This window comes from Echinops telfairi, unplaced genomic scaffold (genome assembly GCF_000313985.2).
Source record: "Echinops telfairi isolate 266 unplaced genomic scaffold, ASM31398v2 ScPeMD7_3533;HRSCAF=4204_0, whole genome shotgun sequence".
Lineage (NCBI taxonomy): Eukaryota > Metazoa > Chordata > Mammalia > Afrosoricida > Tenrecidae > Echinops > Echinops telfairi.
Genome location: NW_022107431.1, coordinates 36,921,309 through 36,940,838, shown reverse-complemented (window position 1 = coordinate 36,940,838; position 19,530 = coordinate 36,921,309). Strand labels below are relative to the sequence as shown.

Below are 19,530 nucleotides of genomic sequence, written 5' to 3'. Positions count from 1 at the left end.
CTTGTGTTTTCCAGTCTAGCCTGTTGGGGCACCATGCCCTGTCTCCAATGTCCACCCTCATTATTCCCTGGGGATCTTGCTACTCCCCTCCCCTGCTGTTCCGCTGCACTCCCCCAGTGCCTTGCCTCCGTGTGGCGGGGTTAATTATATTTTTCTTCATAAAATTTATCATCTAGACAATTAATAGCTCAAACTTTTGAAATCTTATGGAACACATTTCTATTCTGACACATCATGAGTCAGAATCAAGTAGTAGCAACTTGTTCATTCTGGAGAATGTTCATTCATTAGAACTCATCTACATTGTTGGGACATCATAACGTCCCTAGGACAGATGCATCAGATGTAATTCTTGCCTCATGAGGCTTACATTTACTGAGAGGAACAGACACTACCCTTGACATATGCTGTCAAATCAGTACCCACCATAGCAGCCCTCTGTACAATGAAACAAAACACTGCCCAGACCCGCACTGTTCTCAAAATTGGTATATTTGAGCCCATTATTGCAGCCATAGGAGAAATATATCTTGCAGAGAATCTTTGTCTTTTTCATGTACCTCCTACTTTATCAAGCCCAAGATCCAGGGACTATTATCTGCTGATAACATATCGAAATTTTGTTAGATGTCTATACCATCTTTTCTTCTAAGAAGCAATCTAACTGTACTCCTTTCAAGAAACATTTCTCTGCAGTCAGCCATGTTTTTACCATTCTTTTCCAGCCCCATAGTTCAAATGCACCCATCTTTCTCCAGTGTAGGGCAGTTGAAAATACATGTCTTGGGTCAGGTACAATGTGTAGTATTCAAAGGAACATCTTTGCGATTTAACAATTTCGAAAGGTCTTGTACAGCAGATTTTCCCACTAAAAACATCATTTGATTACTTGACAGATTCTTTTATGATCCATGATTGTGGATCCAAATATATGTGAAATTCCTGACAATTTCAAACTTGTCTCCATTTATGATAAAGTTGCCCATCAGTCCTGTTGTGAAGAGTTTTACAATGACGGCGAGTTACAATCTATCCTAGGGCTGCCATCTTTGACATTCACCAGCAAGCCCTCCAAGTCTTCCTCTCTTTCACTAAGCAAGATTTTGTCATCTCGGTATTGCAGATTGTTAATAAACCTTCCTACAATTCTCTTTGGTGTCGTCTTTATATAGTCCAACTTCTCAGATTGAATGAGTATGGGGATAGGGTACAACTCTGACACAGCTTTCCTTGTCTAACCAGTATTCCCTTTTGTGTTTGAACAATTGCTTATTGGTTGATGTGCATGTACCACATGGGCACTATTAAATGTTCTGAAGTCCCCGTCCCCCACCCCCATAACTTACCTGTAGTTTGTTATGGTCCACACAGTTGAATGCCTTCATAAAGTCAGTGAAACACAAGTAAACATCTTTCTTAAATTCATTGCTTTCAGCCAAAATTTATGACACCATTTATAATAGCCGTCCTTTCATGTCCTCTTCTGAATCTGGCCTGAATTCCAGGCAGCTCCCTGATGATATACTGCTGCAGCAATTTTTGATTTGTCTTTAGCAAGTTGGACTTTTCAGTAATATTAATGATATGATGTGAGCATGTCTGCCATCGGTTGGGCCACATTTCTTTGGACTGGGTACACCTATGGATCCTGCCAGTCATCTGGCCAGGTCACTGACTTCCAGATTTCTTAGCAAAGACTTATGAATGCTTCCTGCACTTCATTAGCTTGTTGAAACATTTCACTTGGTAGTCTGTCAATGCCTGGAGCCTTGTTTGGGGCGAATGCCTTCAGTGTAATGTGGACCTATTTCTTCAGTACCTCAATTCTTATGCTGCCTCTTGAAATCGTTGAACTTCAAGCCTTTCTTTTTTGGCACAGTGACTGAATTCCTTCCACCATCTTTTGATAATTCCTGCAGCATTCAATATTTTTCCTACAGAATTTCTTTCAGCTTGAGATATGCTGAATGCATTCTTCCTTTGTGGCTTTCTAACTCCAGATCTTTGTGCATTTCCTTATAATATTCTACTTTGTCTTCTGGAGATGCTCTGTGAAATATGTTGTTCAATAATTTTACTTCATCATTTGTTCCATTTGGTTTAGGCATTCCATATTCAAAAGCAAGTTCCAGAGTCTCATTTGACATCCAATTTGATCCTTTTTTTTGGCCCCTCTCTCATCTTTTTAATGACCTTTGGTTTTCTTCGTGGTGTGAGAATAACCCATACTGCAGGGGGTATTCTTTGAATTTTTTGTAGCTGCATCACCTTGCTTTCTGTCTCTGCCTTCCTATGGTTCGCTTCCCTCTCTTTGAGTCTTCTGTAAAGTTTTCCTAATAGGGACCACAATCATAGATTTAGGATAAGCCCTAATCCTATATGGCATCTTCCTAAGCATGATGGTATCTGCAAGATTCTCTTTCAGAAAGAGGACATAAATGTGTGTCCAGACCGACACAAATTCAACACATAAGGGGCTGTGGTGTTGCAGCAGTTAAGTGCTCAGCTACAAGCTAGAGGATTTTAGTGCTGTAAAGAATACAAAAAACTGTAAGACAGTTCTTCTCTGTCACAAGAAGTTGCTGTGAGTTAGAGTCACCTCTAGGGTACTCAACCCCAACCCCAACATTCAGCCCATACGCGACCTATGGTTTTGAAGAAGGCATTTGTTTTCTACTCCAAGGCGAAGAAGACACTGTCAAAAGGCTTTGAGTAAGAGAATTGTACAATATAACATAAATCTTGAAAATATCTCTCTGGTTTTGAGTACCTTGGAATAAGCCAAAATGGCTTTATCTTCCTCCCTCGTACACCGTTTAGGCAGATGAATCTATGTACTGCAGCTGTTGTCCAAATTCATCAAGCCGTTCCATAGCATGTACATGTATCCAAACAAACAAGCTCACGGCCATCAGTTGATGCCAACTCCCAGGGACCCTGGAAGACAGAGTAGAACTACATCTGTGAGCTTCTGAGATTGTCGCCCTTTCACGGGGGAGAAAGCACCATCTGTCTCCTACAGAGAAGCTGGTGATTTCGACTGTTGACCTTGCACTTGTCAACCCAACACAGAACTACTTCACCACCAGGGCCCCGGAGCTTGTACAAGATGCCCACAAAGTATCCTCAGCCCTTTCTGGTCATGTGAAAGTGAGAGGCTCAGAAATATGTGGAGCCAAATTGTAATGTTTCAATACTAGTGATTGATTTTCTATGATATACACTAGAGGATCATTTCTCTTAAACAACGTGCACCTCAATTATTGTTTCAGGACTATCCATCTTACACAGCCTTTGGCCAAAATCAGTATGCACAGTATTACTCAGCATCCCCTTATGGAGCATACATGACGTCGAACAACACAGCCGATGGCACATCCTCTTCAACCTCAACCTATCAGTTGCAAGAATCTCTCCCGGGACTGACGAGCCAACCAGGTACCGATCTTCATGCAGGTGAAATACTTTTGTATGTTTTGCTGTCTATAAAACATGGAGAAATGCCATTTCACAATCATGGTTGAAAGTCCCAGCTAATCTGCTTATGCTTAGTATGTATTCGCATCACTGTGATTAGACGAGGCTATTCTGGCATTTCAGTAGATTCTTCTTTTAGTTTAGAAAATCTAAACCTCAACGTGATGATGTATATTTCACATAAATATAAAACCCACCACAATTGATTTGATTCCAATTCATAGCAACCCTATCGCATAGAGCAGCGATTCTCAACCTGTGGGGTTGAGGTTCACCACCACAGGAGGAACTGTATGAAAGGGTCACGGCATGAGGAAGGTTGAAAAGCACTGGCATAGAGGAAAATTTCTCCTGTTGAGTTTCTGAAACTTTTTACATGTAGCTCATAGTGGATTTGAACCCCAGCTCTTGTAAGTAGCAGACACTGGTTAATCCACTGCACTACCAGGTCTCTTTATATATGAATAGAGATATAAATGTACTTATTACTGGGCTAATTGTGTGTGTGTATACAACTTAAATCACATAAATAGTTGTAGTACTTCCTTCTTTGGGTGCAAATTGTATCTTCCTCGTTGTGGTAGGGCTGCATAATTACAACACCTTCCAGAGTTCATCAGTTGCTCCCGCCTGGAACAAGAAGTATTTATGGCATCCGTGGATATTGTTGAATATCGTTGTCTAATCTGTGCACTTTTACAATCCCTTGTTGCATGAAGCTTTTCTTTTACTGGTTTAAATTTGCGAACATATATGCAATGCAGCTGAAGCCTTTAAGGAGAAAAGCAAGTGTAATCGAGATTTAGTGTAATCCCAATCATAATTCCAGAAAGACTTCCTAGGGAAATCACCAATCTGACTCTAAAGCTAAAAGTTTGGTTTTTTTTTAAGGAGTTAGAATAATTCCTTTGAATCTTGGGGGGTGGGGAGAACAAAGTTCAAGGATGCACATTAGCTGATTTCAGGGTTTACTATAAAGTCTTGGAATTAACACTCAAGAGAATGTGGTCATCGAAACCCCAGAGAGCAATGGAATCAAAGAGATAATATAGAAATAGACCTAAACATGGATGGGAAAACGGATTTTCCACAAAAATCCAACAGCAGCTGACTACGAGTAAATAATCTCTTTAACAAACGATGCTGAGATAGTTATGGAAAAGAAAAAAGGGAAAAAATCTTGACTCCACTCAACACACACCATATACAACTATTAACTAAGAAGAGACCCTAAGCTACATGTGAAAACTAAAACTAAAAGACTTGTCAAAGAAAGCATGGAAGCATCTTGGTGTGACCTTGAATGATGTGACACCGAACGTACAACCTCTGAAAGAAAACAAATGCTGCATTACACTATAAAATTAAGATCTTCACTCTCTGAGAAACATTATTACAAGGATAAAAGGGACAAACCAAACCATCGATTGGGAGAAAATAGAAAGAATATATAATAAATAACTTTTATTCAGTGTTTTATAAAAGTCCTGAAAATTCAATAACCAAAAAAAAAAAAGTCTAAGAGCTTGTATTACTTAGTCCTTAGTCTAAATGAGCTTATCTTCCTGCTTTCAGTTATTTGCAACATTCAAATCCAGCCGAGCTTTTTTTCTTGCTTTGAAAGGGAAATATGTCACAATACTGGAAGTTCTTTTTACCCGGACCAATGGGACCAGAGACTGCAATGCCACTTGATGGCCACTTGTGTGCCCATTGTGTACCAGCCATGTTGTTAGAAGCTTGTGCTTTCGTGGTGAATAAGCTCTCAACATACCTGTAAATTCCAACTAACCAACAGGGAAAAGAGCAAGTGATTGCATTGCAATAATGTCGACCGTTAAAAAAGGAGAACCACAAAATGATATGTGGAAATGCCAACAGTAAAGCTAATTTGGAGAGAAAGAATGAAGATGCCACTAAAAATATATACTAAAAAAACTAAAACAAAGCTTTATGGGACAAAAAGATAGGTTGCTATCATGAATCGATTCTTTGGAAGCATCCATTCCTTTTCATTGCCTGTACAGAATATCATGTCTAAACTAACTGTAGAACTTAGGAAAATTAGTCTATTATGTGGAGTTTGTCATGGGTTCCCCACATCTGGCTTCTTTCCGCCTTATCTTCCTTTCAAGTTCTCTCTCCTGTAGACAGGCAACCCCTTTTCATTACAGGCCTTGTTTCCAGAAGGCTTCCTGGGCAGAATTGCCATCTCACCTCAGCATCTGAACATCTGTGCCTTGTTCAGGGCCAAGGCCAGAGGAAGGTGAATGAGGCACTTGGGGAGCAAATGTAAGGAGGCACTCATTTTCAGGGTCTTTGAATTTTCCACCCTCGATACCTAAGTCACCTGACTGACGCTAGCCCAGTCGCCTACGTTCCCAATCCATCTGTCCCTCTTTGAGTCAGGCTTGCATTTCATCCAGATTCTTGCCTCAATTTAAAGAATGAGTGATTCCCACACCCTTACCTAACCAGTTGTGGTAACAAGATATTTGATATACTACCACACTGAGAATGGCTTTTCTCCATGATGTGTGTGGGGAAATCAGGATAGGATGACTGCCTTCAGAGGCAAAGCCACAGAAGACAAGATACGAAACTGAATAATGAACAGCACTAACAGGGCAATAAATGTTTTTTAACTAGGATAGCACCTCCCAGTTGGCCTCTGGGGCATTTCGCCTTAGGATGGTCCCATGTGTGTCAGGGGGTTTTCAGTGGCTGATTTTTCAGAAGTAGGTCACGAGGCCTTTCTTCCAAGATGCCCCTGGGAGGACTTGAATCCCCATCCTTTTGTTCAAGCAACTCAGTACTTAACCATTGTCATTACCCAAGTACCCCCAGAGAAGAGTTACCATCAATGAGAACTATCTCCATAGTCACATATGGTATATTCTGGGTAAAGCATTGATGAAAAGATTGTTTTTGCTCCTGGACCTGCAGGAAAGATATAAATTTCCAATAGCTGAAGAATAATCAATATTCAGTATCGTTATTTATATTAAAGATACTCTGCAATCATAGGTGTGATGACATGCAAAGTGGAATGTAACACACCCGTGTTTGTCAACAAAATGTTGCCCTATCTCCAGGTTTATATTCGTTGTCTACACCCACAACAAGGAGAGGACATGATTTTCAGATTTAATCATATTTTGGATTAGATTTAAAGAAGAAATTATTTCTACATGTCACTCTGTTATTCTCTCAGCCAAAGTCAAAGTAACAAGCATGTCTGGAGCCGGGAGGAATTCTGTGACTCGCCTCCATCCAGCACGTTTAAGTTTGACTTTGCCCTTTACCAATTTGGCATGCACCCAAAAAGAAAATGCATTTGGAACTGTGGGATTTTTCTTTATTATTGATGAAATCTGATGTAGTTAGTTCAAGGGGAGGAAAAGTATGTCCCATGGAGTGGCTCTGCATTTTAGACTCAAAACAGAGACCTAAAAATTAAATCCACAATTTTTCATAAAACCTTCGCTGTTGACATCTCCCATGTTTAAAATAAAAACATGCCTTATGTTCAATAAGAGACAGCTGTTTTTCTGATTTAGAGATACCCTTAATGAAATAAAGTCGAATCTAAATATCTGGAACTTACAAGGTGCAGTTATTCATTACGGTACCGATTAAAGGGTAATTATTCAATCCTGTATAGTGCTGGCACAGGAAAAAGCTTAAGGCAATCGGTAATAACTGATGTTACTTGGAAATTGCAAATAACTAATGTTCAGTGATGTTCCTAACGAGCTAGTTTGACAATAGATAATAAGGAAACACTACTGTGCTAATTAAAAACAGACATCTTCGTTCATTATCTTTGTAAAGATCTTTCTTTGCCTTTTATATAAAGACCACCTCAGGAATATATTTTTAATTTGCATTGAGAATGTTTTAGGATGGATATGCACATTTAGATGAGAGATATAGTAATAATGCCTCCCTTTCAAATATCTTAAACATCTTTAAAATTAGAAATTTTCTTGTCCTTTGCCCTGACTCCTCTGTAAACATACCAGTCCATTAGTTCATTGAACTGATCAGCGCTCCAGCAATGTAAGGGATACAGTGAGATCATGTCCCTTTTTGAAAAGAAGCCGGTTTCTCAAGCAGAATGCTTGATCTTGTCATGGCTGCTAGACTTTGCACGTAAAGGTTTGGGGAAGAAAAGTGCGCACTCGTCGAATTAAAATAAGAGACTTTAGATGGGAGGGACACACAGCCCACATTTACCTTCTCTGCCAATTTGCTGCTTTTCTTTTTTTCCTGCCTTTACCACTCATGTGTCCATTGCAATGACCTGAGTTGAAATTTGGTAGGAGAGAGAGTGGAATTAACAGTTTTCTCTTAAAAATAAAATAAAGTCAGCAAATGTTTAATGACAAGTTCAAATTCCTGCCTTGACTCTTTTCTCAGAAGACAGGATCTCATTCACTGCCATTGAGTTGATGTTGATTCTTAATGACCTGATAGGACAGTATAGAACTGGTCCTGTGGGTTTCTGAGACTGTATCTCTTTACAGGAAGTGGAAAGCCTCATCTGTTCCCCTAGCAGCGAGGGCACTATGCCCTTGGGGCTCCTGGGACAAGGCCAGTGTCTGCTCTTGATGAACATGTGCTTTCCCTCTGACCCAGTTTTCCCACTACTAAATACATGCATACAGCCGGAATGAGGCTATGTGCCCACAAAGACATGGACAAGAATGTGTATGGCCACTTCATTCATAAAAGTTCCAAATTACAAAGAACCCCAAATATCCATCAAGAGAATGGATAGACTGGAATATAACATGTGGTGCAATATGATACGATATAATGAAGTTCTAGGCAGGCGCTCCGAAGGAACTGTGAGACAAGCATTGGACTGCTAACTGCAGGGTCTGAAGTTCAGACCACCTGCTGCTCTGCGAAAGAAAGGTGTGGCTGTCTGCTTCAATAAGGACTGATAGTCTCAGAAACCCTATGAGTCAGGATTGACTAGACAGCAAGGCGTTTTGCTGCTGTTGTTCAGCCAAGATGAAGAGAGCAAGTTGTTCTGGGCTTCCACATAGACGAAGCTCAGCATAATGAACAGTGGATGAGTCAAACACACTTTCAATATTTTCTACAAAGACAGGCTATGCACACAAAACTGCAGAGCTGATACCAAGGGCTCAGGCAGAAAGCAAATGTTTTGAGAATGATGATGGCAACAAATGTACAAATGTGCTTGACACAGTGGATGGACATATGGATTGTGATGAGAGTTGTATGAGCCCACAATAAAATGATTTTAAAAAAGACAGACACAATTAGAGAAGCACAATTTCTTTATCTACAAAGTCGCCTGTTCTTGAAGCATTTTAAGGTCCATTAGTAACTGGGAGAGAATTATTGATGGATACTATGTCTTTGCATTGATTCAAACCCAGGCAGATAATATTAGGAAAATGCTGTTTCAGAAATAATGTTCAAAATAGTTCTCGACGTTCGTGTGTGTTCAGATATGCCACGTCTCATTCTTTCATGCCTATTTGAGCAAGCTGAGACCTGGCTCACTATAACCCACTGCCCTTGAATCAGTTCCGATGCCTCTCATCGCTCTAGAAAAGAGTAGACTTGTGCCTGTGCGTATCGGAGGCTGTACATTTTCACAGGAGCAGAAAAACTCTTCTTTCCCCTGAAGACACCTGCCTGGTGGTCCCAAACGTCTCACTTTGCAGTGGACAGATCAGCGCATAGTCCACTCCACTGTTGGGCCTCGGGTTTGCTACAGATGGTGCTAAATTCAACTTCATGACCAAGGGAGTTTACTATTCCGCTATTGACAGTAAATAGCAGTGTCCCATGTGATGAGTGGTGCTAGAAATGTTTGAAGAGCAAATAATATTTGCAGCACAGACATTTTGTGTACTGATTCTAACATGCAGCACTTCCCAAAGAAAATGCTGTAGTCCACAGAAAGAAAAGTTACATGCTTCTGGAAATTACCATCTATTTTTATAATACATCTAACTCGGTGTCTATGTATTACGAATGATATTATGTGTTAGACAACTGTTTACAAAGATTGATATCGGGGAACATTTTGTTTGCTCTGCGAGTCTTTTGGGACTTAGATTCATAGTTGCTAAATCTGACTTTTTTATCCCTTGTCATTATCATCGATAACCAATTGCTGTGGAACAGCTTTTAAATGTACTTTGGAGATTTTTGAATCCCAAACTCTGTGAAACTCTTGATTTTTCCCTGTTAGGGAAATACACTAGTGTGTGAAATGTACTCATTTCTGGGATGTTTCTACCAGACAGCTGGTTGGCTTTCAAATGAGAACCAGTTACTTAGAGAAAATGGTGCTTCACAGACTGAATATGTTTACCGAAAGTAGACATTGTGGGAACTTCAGCGAATCAAAGTTAAAAGTCATTGTCATGGAGTTGATTCTAGCTCACAGGGACATTACATGATGGAGTGGAACTTCACCAGGTGGTTTCTAAGGCTGCAAATCTTCATAGAAACCGGCTGCCACAACTCTCCCTTGTCCTGTGGGCTTCACACCACCACCGATGCTTCAGTTCGCAGCTCCGTGCTTTCTCCACTGTGGCACCAGGCTGTGCCATGGCTTTTTCCCAAATCAAATGTAATGCATGTAAAAAAATGCATTGTGAATTAGCATAAACATATAAATTAATTCGGCTCAGATAAATGATAGAAGCTTTTTATTCTAATTGATGCTGCATGTGCTTCTCAGTAGAATACAAAGCTGCCCTTTCTAAAGTGCCACATCTGAGTAGATGGAGATTCAAATTTGAATTTCACTTTACTGGATTCAAAGGTCTCTAATGTAAAAGGAATTGTTTTTTAGAACAGCTCAGGGGAAACAATAGTACCTAAATGTCTCCCAGAGGAGCCCTGGTAGTGTAGTGGTTCTGTGTTGGGCTGAGATCTACACGGTCGGCAGTTCGAATCCACCAGCAGTTCCAAGGGAGAACCACTGGGCTTTCTACTCCATCCACAGTGACAGAGTCTCGGCAATGCACAGGGGTCCTTATGAGTCCGCTTTGACGGTTGACAGCAAGTTTGGACGTGTTTCTAATTTGTTCAGATTTGTTTACATCATTATCTGCTTGCCTGCTTTCAGGATTTTTATACTTTCCTTTTATTAATTAATTAATTTGATACTTAAGCTTTATGAGAAAGCTTGATAGTCATGATTTTTTTATGTTTAACACTGGTATAATTTGAATTGAATGTGTTTAGTCATCTGAATCTTCTAGATATGCTTACCTTCTACCTATAATTTAATCAATGTAAGTCAAGCTTATCCCTCTCCATAATTCAAAAGAGAGTTGCTATTCCTCAGCTTTCAATATGCAAAGAAACTGTGATTCAGAAATATTGTGTAAAACACCGAAGGTGCATTGTTAGGTTTATAACTTTATAACAGGTTTATAACGTTATAACCTGCTTCCATTACTTTTAACCATATAAAAATTTTAGACTCCCATGGGACATGAAGAAGCCGGTGGACAAAAAACCAGAAGTTGAGGGTGTGGCTTGGTTGTGGGGTACAGATATGTGCATTCTAACTTACAGGACCATGTGCACAGGAGTGGGATAGGTAACCTGGGGGACGTGAAGTGAGAAGAAAACCGATAAAAGTGTAGACCTCTGTTCAGTACAAGTACCTGAGAAATGAGGAGGCTGTGAATCCATGTCTCCCAGAGACAGGACCAATGAGAGAGAGGCAAGAAAGGGCACAGGGGTCGGGGAAACAGGACAGAGCGTGGCTGTTGTGTATATGAATTAGCCAGTTGTGAGAGACTCTTAGTAAGGGTGTCAGTAGCATTTTGATAAACAAAGGCTAGATTACAACATTGGTGATATCAGGAAATAGAGACAAATGTGGTGTCTAATACTGTATCCACTGACCCTGTATGGCTATTGTGCACTTGTAATGCAGTAACTGTAGGGTTAGCACACCTCTCATTGTAAAAAATCACCTTGGATTTCAAAGATGTGGTTTAAAAAAACCCTTAAAATGTCTTGATTATAATTTTTATACCGATTACATGTTGAAATGATGATATTTTCACTCTACAGGCTCCATGAAAATACGTGCACAAAATTAATCCTACGTGTTTTGTTTTACTTTTCTAATGTGATACCTGGAATAAATTATATTGTGTATGTATTTGCTTTTGTGGCTCACGTGGTGTTTCTATTGGACAACTCCATCATGAATTATTCTTTTAAGAAATCTGATTTTAAAAGAGGAGATAGAAAGCGAGGAGTGTCTAGGTCGAAGGTGGAGCCGAACAGAACAGCTTTTTAATTCATCAATTGCCCCTGGAGGGAAGAGCGTGAAGGGAAGGTGAAAGGAGGGTGTGACTAATGGAGCAAGCCCCTCGGAGGTGGGGGTGGAGGCACACGTTTGCAGGGGGAGAGACGTTATTGACCTGGGAGAAGACATCCGATCCTCTGGATTCAGAGAGCGAGAATTGAGCTCAGACCTAAGTGTCGATAAACATGTAGGTAAGGTAGAGACAGACCTCAAAGGCACATGGAGTGTAAAAAAATGCCCAGTTGAATACTTTATATAGATTACAACTCGGGGGGATTTGTGGAACTTCAGAGGCGTTCACCTCAGCCGTCAGGATTTCTGCCCCCACGTCTGAAACTTGCAGAGTTGAACTAGGTTAACGCCTCAATCTAGTTGAACTAGATTGAAGCCTCCCTGCTTCAAATACTGTATTCAATGTTTCCTATCATTATTTTGCTACAGTTAGAATTGTATTTGTGATCAATAATTTGTCATAAGGAGGTTTCTGTTTTAGAGAAAGTTGTTAAGACACACAATAATGAATAATACCTGTGGAGGGGGGAGTGCTATTTTTGACACAAGCTATGCTTCTTTACAGGAGAATTTGATACGGTTCAGAGCCCCTCCACACCCATCAAAGATCTTGATGAGAGAACATGTAGGAGTTCGGGGTCGAAGTCCCGAGGAAGGGGACGGAAAAACAATCCCTCTCCACCTCCCGATAGTGACCTAGAGGTATGCCTGCTCATCCTGAACGTGTGCAGTTCAACATTTAGTTTATTGGATAAAATCTTGTTTGCCAAGATCCTCCACCAGATGCACTGATGCAATGGCTGCAACATTGAATTCAAGCCCAAGGACAACTGTGAGGGTGGCCCCGCCGCAGCAAGGCTGCCTTCTGCTTGTTTTTAGGTCTCCATCAGTCAGAGCCGACAGATGGCACTTAACCACCACCACCTAGTTTCACAGATTTTCAGACTTATAAAGCTGTACCATGAGTTGAGTGCATGTCCCCTTCAGTTGTCATATCACGGTGGGGAAGTTTAATGTTTCCTCCATGACAAGGTTGAAAACAATAATACAAGTGATTTTCATAAAAATTCTTTGTAAACCACCGTGTGCAGGTCGGACACAGCTGCTCTGGCCTAATCCAATTGGAGGGTCCAAATTTTGCAATTTCTTTTTTAGGAGTTGTTCTTGGCAGTTCTAAATTTCATAAATCCATGAGATAGAAACTTTACACGACACAGAATTCCAAACAGAAATGTCTGATCGATCATGAAATGTAAACATGTGGTTTAGATATTCTTGGTTTTATTCTTATTATCACTTTGGCCTTTCAGGCTTTTTGATGGCTAAATCTGACACATTTGAAGACAAAAATGACACAGCAGAACATAGTCTATAAAACGGTATCTTGATTACACCCCAAAATGAAGCTAAGTGTTTATGACTTGTTAGAGATCTCTGTTTCCTTAAAACATTGCCACTCATTTTGGGTGTGTTGTCTTGTGTGTCAACAGCGTGTGTTTGTCTGGGATTTGGACGAGACCATCATTGTTTTTCACTCCTTGCTCACGGGGTCTTACGCACAGAAGTACGGCAAGGTAAGGAATCAAATGTCAGCGCTCACCCCCCAATCTTGTTAGAACTTTGTTTCCCAGTAAGACCAATGGTCATTAAAAAGACTAAGTGTTTTTATTACAGCTTGTCAAATGTGTTCCTGATTATTTATTTCCAATGGCTCATGGTTCTTTGCTGTGAACAGCTAACTAGAATTGGGTTTGCCATCCCTTTTTCCCTTCCTATTGACCACGTTTTTTGCATCAAGACCAAGAATCTGACTCATATATAATTGTTTTAGAAGAATTGTAAATTCAAATGGACTTTGAAGCATGAAATCATATATATTGTCAACTAAGGACATTTCATCAGGTCGATATAAGTTAGAATCGGCTTGATAGCAGCGAGAGTGTTTTTTAAGAAGGGCGCTTTAAGAAATTGCATGAAATAATGTTTTGGCTTTAGAATGCCATTTAAAATAAACAAGGCATTGGTCTTATCCTTTGAATAAATGAATAAATTTAAGAGCTGAGAGGTATCATTACTTCTCTTCCTAGATCTTTGTCATTGTTTTCATAGTTAGCGCCTTACAATAGTGCTGTGCTGTATAAAGGCTTTTGCAAATCCTGATACATAGCAGACAGACTTTTCTTCTGGAAACATGTTCCTTCCAGCCACGTTGCTAAGGCTATTACTATTTGTATCTAACAGTCGTCTGTTGAGAACTTGTTGGCTTGTCTTCAGCTATCGCATACAGAGTTTGGAATTGCCGTCTTCTGAGTTGTGCTTCCTTCACATCTCACACTTACCCACAAACAACTCACATCCAGTCAATGCTGACTCATAACCACCCTATATCTAAAGCGCAGAGTGGAACTGCTCTCTAGGGCTTCTGAGGCTACCAGTCTTGACTAAGGCATGGCCTCATCTTTCTCCCACGAAGCAGTTGGTCGAACTGTGGGCCTTACAGTTGGCTTACCAACTTGTAAACAACTATGCCATCACTGCTCCCACAAACGTGTATTTCTATGTCTTCCTAGGTGTAAAATCATACCTTATTTGGTAGTAGGTCCTATTAATTCAATATGTAGTTTTCAAAAGTATGTCAAGAATTATTCTCAAGTAAACTATGAATTGCATCAAGCACTTCTTCCTATGTTTTGCTCTTGGTGACTTGGCATTGTCATTTGCCTTTTAAAATAAGTAAGAGATGTTGCTAACAGATATGACATGTAAAAATGTTAACTACTATTTGCAAGAAAGACTTCTAGCCCCTTTATTGTACTCACTATCATCTAAAATGGTGGTCACTCAAGTGGGATTTTTGCATATTTTCTAGAGTTACGTAAGATGCTCCATTGTGATAGGGGAAGAAAATATGAGCATGTCTATGTGTTTCATAATGCACAAACTTAGTAAATGCATACATATTTTTATAATGTAACATATATATAATTTACACTCAAATTCTTAATAGTGATGAAGTATCCACTGTAAAAGTTTCTAGATAAGTATCTAAAGTATTGGTTTTGTCTGGGATATACAATGCATTATCAGGGCACACAGTGAAATGTTCTCTTGAACTAATTGTAATGCTTTTGTGTGGCTAGGTTTCATATTACATATACTTAACTTAAGTATCCAAACTTAAACACATGAATTCATATACCGGACTTCAAGATAATCACCATTAGAAACAACACCTAAAATTCAGTGCACCCTCAAATGTGCCAAATTAATGATGGAATTCATCATTGGAAATTACGTTTGGATTTCAAATACATTTCTTGTCTTCAAACCTTCAACCTTTAATGATTCTTTTTAAAATTTTGTAAATAGTAGGATCATTTAGACTCATAGAATTATGTAGAGAGCATGGTAAAAATGCCACTATATACATTAAAATTTTTTTCCAACATCATAAAGCAAATAAATTGCTTTCCTGAGGGCCTCAGAGTCATATATTGGCTCTCAGAGTGGCTCCCAAAACAAAGGGAAGAGATGAAATAAGGCTCCTATACCCAACTTTCCTAATGCTGTGCCAATCCATTATCCCTGATATCAATTCTCACTCCTTCCTGTAGTATAGGCTTTCATGCCTTACAGAACTCACACACTGGTAAGGAAAAGGCACAAGTGTTAGGGGTGCTGTTCAGTCTCAGATCTAATGTCCAGCTGTCTCTCTGGAGGATCCTCCTGACCAGCCAGCCTAGGGAAACAGGCGAAATCAGAGGCCACACCTCAAGTCCCAGGACCTGGGGTCGGGCAGAGGTTCGCCAGATGCAGGAAACCGAGTGAAAGAATGACCGTTCCAAAGGGGAAAGTGGGTCTCGTTTGCTCAGCACTCGCTCATCTGAGAAAGGGGCTCATGACGCAACGTTGGCTTTGGTGGAGGTGTGGTTTTGCCTTCTGAAGAACACGCCCCCAGAGAAACACGAAGGGAAGAGACTTGAGTCAGACCCTCTCATAAGTTGGGGACCCTGAGTATATTCCACCTCAATCCTGTATGATTAGCATACCAGATAATGTCCTTGGAGAAGGTATCCTAACCATTGGGGTGGAAGCTTGAGTTCACAATGCGTCCAAACCGGGAGGACTCTGGTTACAAGTGCCATTTGAAGTAATTGACAACAGCTCACTGTTATGAATGACATTCAAATACATTTTATCATTTAATCCTCATAAGCACTGCACTGTAATTTGTCATCAAAATTTTATTAGTGGAACACTTAGATAATCAAGGTTTCACTAATCCTGCGTTTGCTACAAAATGATAAATGCTTGTATGTGTACTAGAAACCATCAGTCTTTTAGGACAAATTCTGTTTCCATACTGTAATTACTGCTCTGTGTTACTTGAAAGAGTTAGGTCTTCGTTGTCTAGTGCTGCTCTAACAGAGATACCACAAGTAGATGACATTAAGAGGCATGCATTTGTTTTTTTCAGTGTATGTGGCTAAAGATTCTAATACAGAGTGCTAGCTCTGGGGGAAGGCTTTCCCTCTCTGTCACCTCTGGGGATGATCCTTGTTGCCTTCAACATCAGTGGGCCTGACATACCTTAGAGATCTCCGTGTGACCTAGCATCAGCCTGTTAGTTCTAGAAAGTTCCCTGAGCAAGAGTAGATGCTTGCTCTCTCCTCTCTTGCTTGCTTCACTCTCCTTTTATTTCTTGTGAGATGCAAGGTGATACAGACTGTCTCTCAGGGAAACTCTCCTGACATTGGAGTAGGGCTGGACTTGATTAAGGCTGTTGTATTGCACCACTTGTCTGTCAGTTTGTCTGACTCCGGTGTCTTAAGTGTTTCTATGATGCTGGAAGCTTTGTCACTGGTGTTTCAAATACCGGCTGGGTCACCCAAGGAGAACAAAGTTCAGGTGAGCTTTCGGATTACAAAAAACTGGCTGTCCACCTCTTAGCCACTGAATACCATTGTCAGATTTAGTGCCAGAAGATGAACCATTCAGGGTGGAAGGCGCTGCAAGTTTAATTGAGGAAGAGCTGCCTTCTCAGAGTAGAGTCGACCATAATGACATGGATGGAGTAAAGCCTGTGGGACCTTGATTTGCTGATGGAATACAACTCAAAATGAGAAGAAACAGCTGCAAACATCTATCACCAATCGGAGGCGGGATGTATGATGTATGAATTTAGGAAGATTGGAAGTGAACAAAAATAAAATGAACCTCATAAAGATCAATATCCTAGGCATCAGGGAGCTGAAATAGACTAATCTTGGCCATTTTAGATCAGAAAATCATATGGATTACTATGCCAGGTATGAAAAATTCAAAAGGAATGACATTGAATTTGTTGCCAAAAAGCACATTTCAAGATCCATCTTAAAGTGCTGTGCTGTCTGTGATCTTTATACGCCTACAAGAAAGTCCAGTTCATACAACCATTATTCAAATGTATGCACCAACCACTAAAAGTAGTAAATGAGAAATTAAAGAATTTGATCTTGTTTTTCTTCCATCTGAAAGTTGGCCAAACATGCAATCATGATGCATTGCTATGTATTGACAATTTGAATGCAAAAGTTGGAAACAAAGAGGAAGAAATAGTAGCTGTAAAATAATACTTTTATGGTAAAAACCAAGGAGGAGATCACATGATAGAATTTTGCAAAATTAACAACTGTTTCACTGCAAACACTTTTTAAAAAAACAATATAAGCATCAACTATTTATATGTACTTCACCAGGTGGAATATAAAAAAGCTTTCCAACCAAACTCACTGTCACTGAGTTGATGCTGACTCTTGGAGAACCCAAAAGACAGGGTAGAATTGCCCCGTGAGTTTCTGAGACAGCTATCATTTACGGGAGTAGAAAGAGCCGTCTTTCACCCTATGAGTGACTACTGGTTTCCAACTGGTTTCCAATCTGCTGACCCTTGCAGATTACAGCCCCATGCATAACCATTATGCCGCCAGGGATCCTGGAGATGAAATGTACAAGAATCAAATTGACTACCCTCTGTGGGAAAAGAGGATGGAGGAGCTCAACATCAGCAGCCAAAATAAGACCCGGGGCTCACCGTGTAACAGCCCTTCAATTGCTCATATGTAATGAAGAACAAGTAAACAAGTTCATGAGAGCCAAAATAGGACATTGACTATATACCACCTGAATTTCAAAAACCTCTCAAGAGTAGATTAGAGCCATTGAGCAATAATGACAGAAAGTCTGAAGAGCGGTGGGAATGACATCAAGACCATCATACACTAAGAAAGCAAATGGTCATTAAAAAGAGACAGAAAGAAAACATCCAAGTGAATATCAGAGGAGCCTCAGAAACTCGCTCTTGATCACGGAAGAGCAAAGGCTATTCCATATAAGATATGGTGAAGCAAGAGAGCTGAACAGAAAACTTCAAGTCTTGAGAAGACAGAGCATAGTAATATAATGAATTGCCCAAGCATTTTGGGTTGGAAAACCAAAGACAAAAATGTGAGACTAAAGTTGTCATATTAAAAGATTACGTTGGCAAAATATTGAATATTGCAGAAAGTGTCAAAAGAAGATAGAAGGAATACACAATCATTGTACCAAATAGAACTGGTTGATATGCAACTGTTCCAAGTGATAGCAGATGATTGAGTCAATGGTACAGAAGGTAGACATCTGAGCTGCACTGAAGATGTTAGAAAGCAAAAAGTAAGGCTCCAGGGATTTATGGAATACTAAAAGAAAATACAGCTCAATGTAAAGCGAACAGAAAAGGTTTCCAAAAGCTGATGAAGCCCTGGAAGCACTTGTCTAAGCCGGTTGTCTGGACAACTGGTTGTAAGAGATGCGTATATTTACCCAGCTCAATGAAAGGGGACCCAATGGAATGTGGAAATTACCGAGCAATATCATTATGTTCACATTTTGCAGAAGATAATTCAACAGTCGTTTCAGCTGTAGACATTTAAGCCAGATTCAGAAGAGGACATACAACAAGAAGAAATCATTATCTGAGAGTTCCTGGCTGGAAGCAGAGAACACTAGAAAGATTTGTTTTTCCTTTTGTGCTTTATTGACTATGCACAGCTATTCACCTGTGTGAATTATAACAAACTCTGGGTATTATTAAGAAGGATGGGAATTTCAAAATAGTTCATTCTTTGCTTGTGCAGAACTAGTCCATAGATCAAGAGACAGTCATTGATCCATAGAAATACTGGGTGGTTTGAAATCAAGAAAGTTATGTATCCGGGTTGTATCCTTTCATGATACTTACGTATTCTGCATGAGGACCATAGAATCCGATTCTATGACGAAGAAGGTAGCATTAGAATTGGAGGAAAGCTTATTAACCACCAGCAACGTGTAGATCGCACATCTTGCTTACAGAAAGTGAGGAGGATTTGAAATACTTGCTAATGAAGATCAAGGATTGCAGCCTTCAATGTGCATTACAACTGAAAGTAAAGAAAAGTTAAGTATTTACAACTAGACTAATAGGTAACATGATGGATAAATGGAGAAAAGCTTGAAGTTGTTAGGGATTTCCTCTTTCTTGGATATATAATCCACACTCACGGACACAGCAGTCAAGAAATTAAATGATGGTTTGCATTGGTGGAGCCTTGGAGGCGTGGTGGGTTATGCGTTGAGCCGCTTGCTCCACACGTGGCAGTTTAAAACCCCAGCTGCTCCTTGGAAAAGGATGCGCTCCCATAAGGAGTTAC

The 19,530-nt window shown here is 40.0% G+C and overlaps 1 protein-coding gene across 4 annotated transcripts in view; it reads left to right on the top strand.

Annotated features, from left to right (window-relative positions):
- EYA4 (EYA transcriptional coactivator and phosphatase 4) overlaps window positions 1–19,530 on the top strand; it is a 299,787-nt gene that overhangs the window by 246,159 nt on the left and 34,098 nt on the right. For 2 of the 4 annotated variants that reach the window (XM_004701992.2, XM_004701990.2), the window contains 3 exons: window positions 3,273–3,438; window positions 12,384–12,520; window positions 13,309–13,392. In XM_004701992.2, the coding sequence (XP_004702049.1) occupies window positions 3,273–3,438; window positions 12,384–12,520; window positions 13,309–13,392 (387 nt within the window). Of the gene's footprint in view, window positions 1–3,272; window positions 3,457–12,383; window positions 12,521–13,308; window positions 13,393–19,530 lie in introns of all 4 variants that reach the window. The other 2 variants (XM_045294471.1, XM_045294470.1) reach the window with 1 other exon arrangement.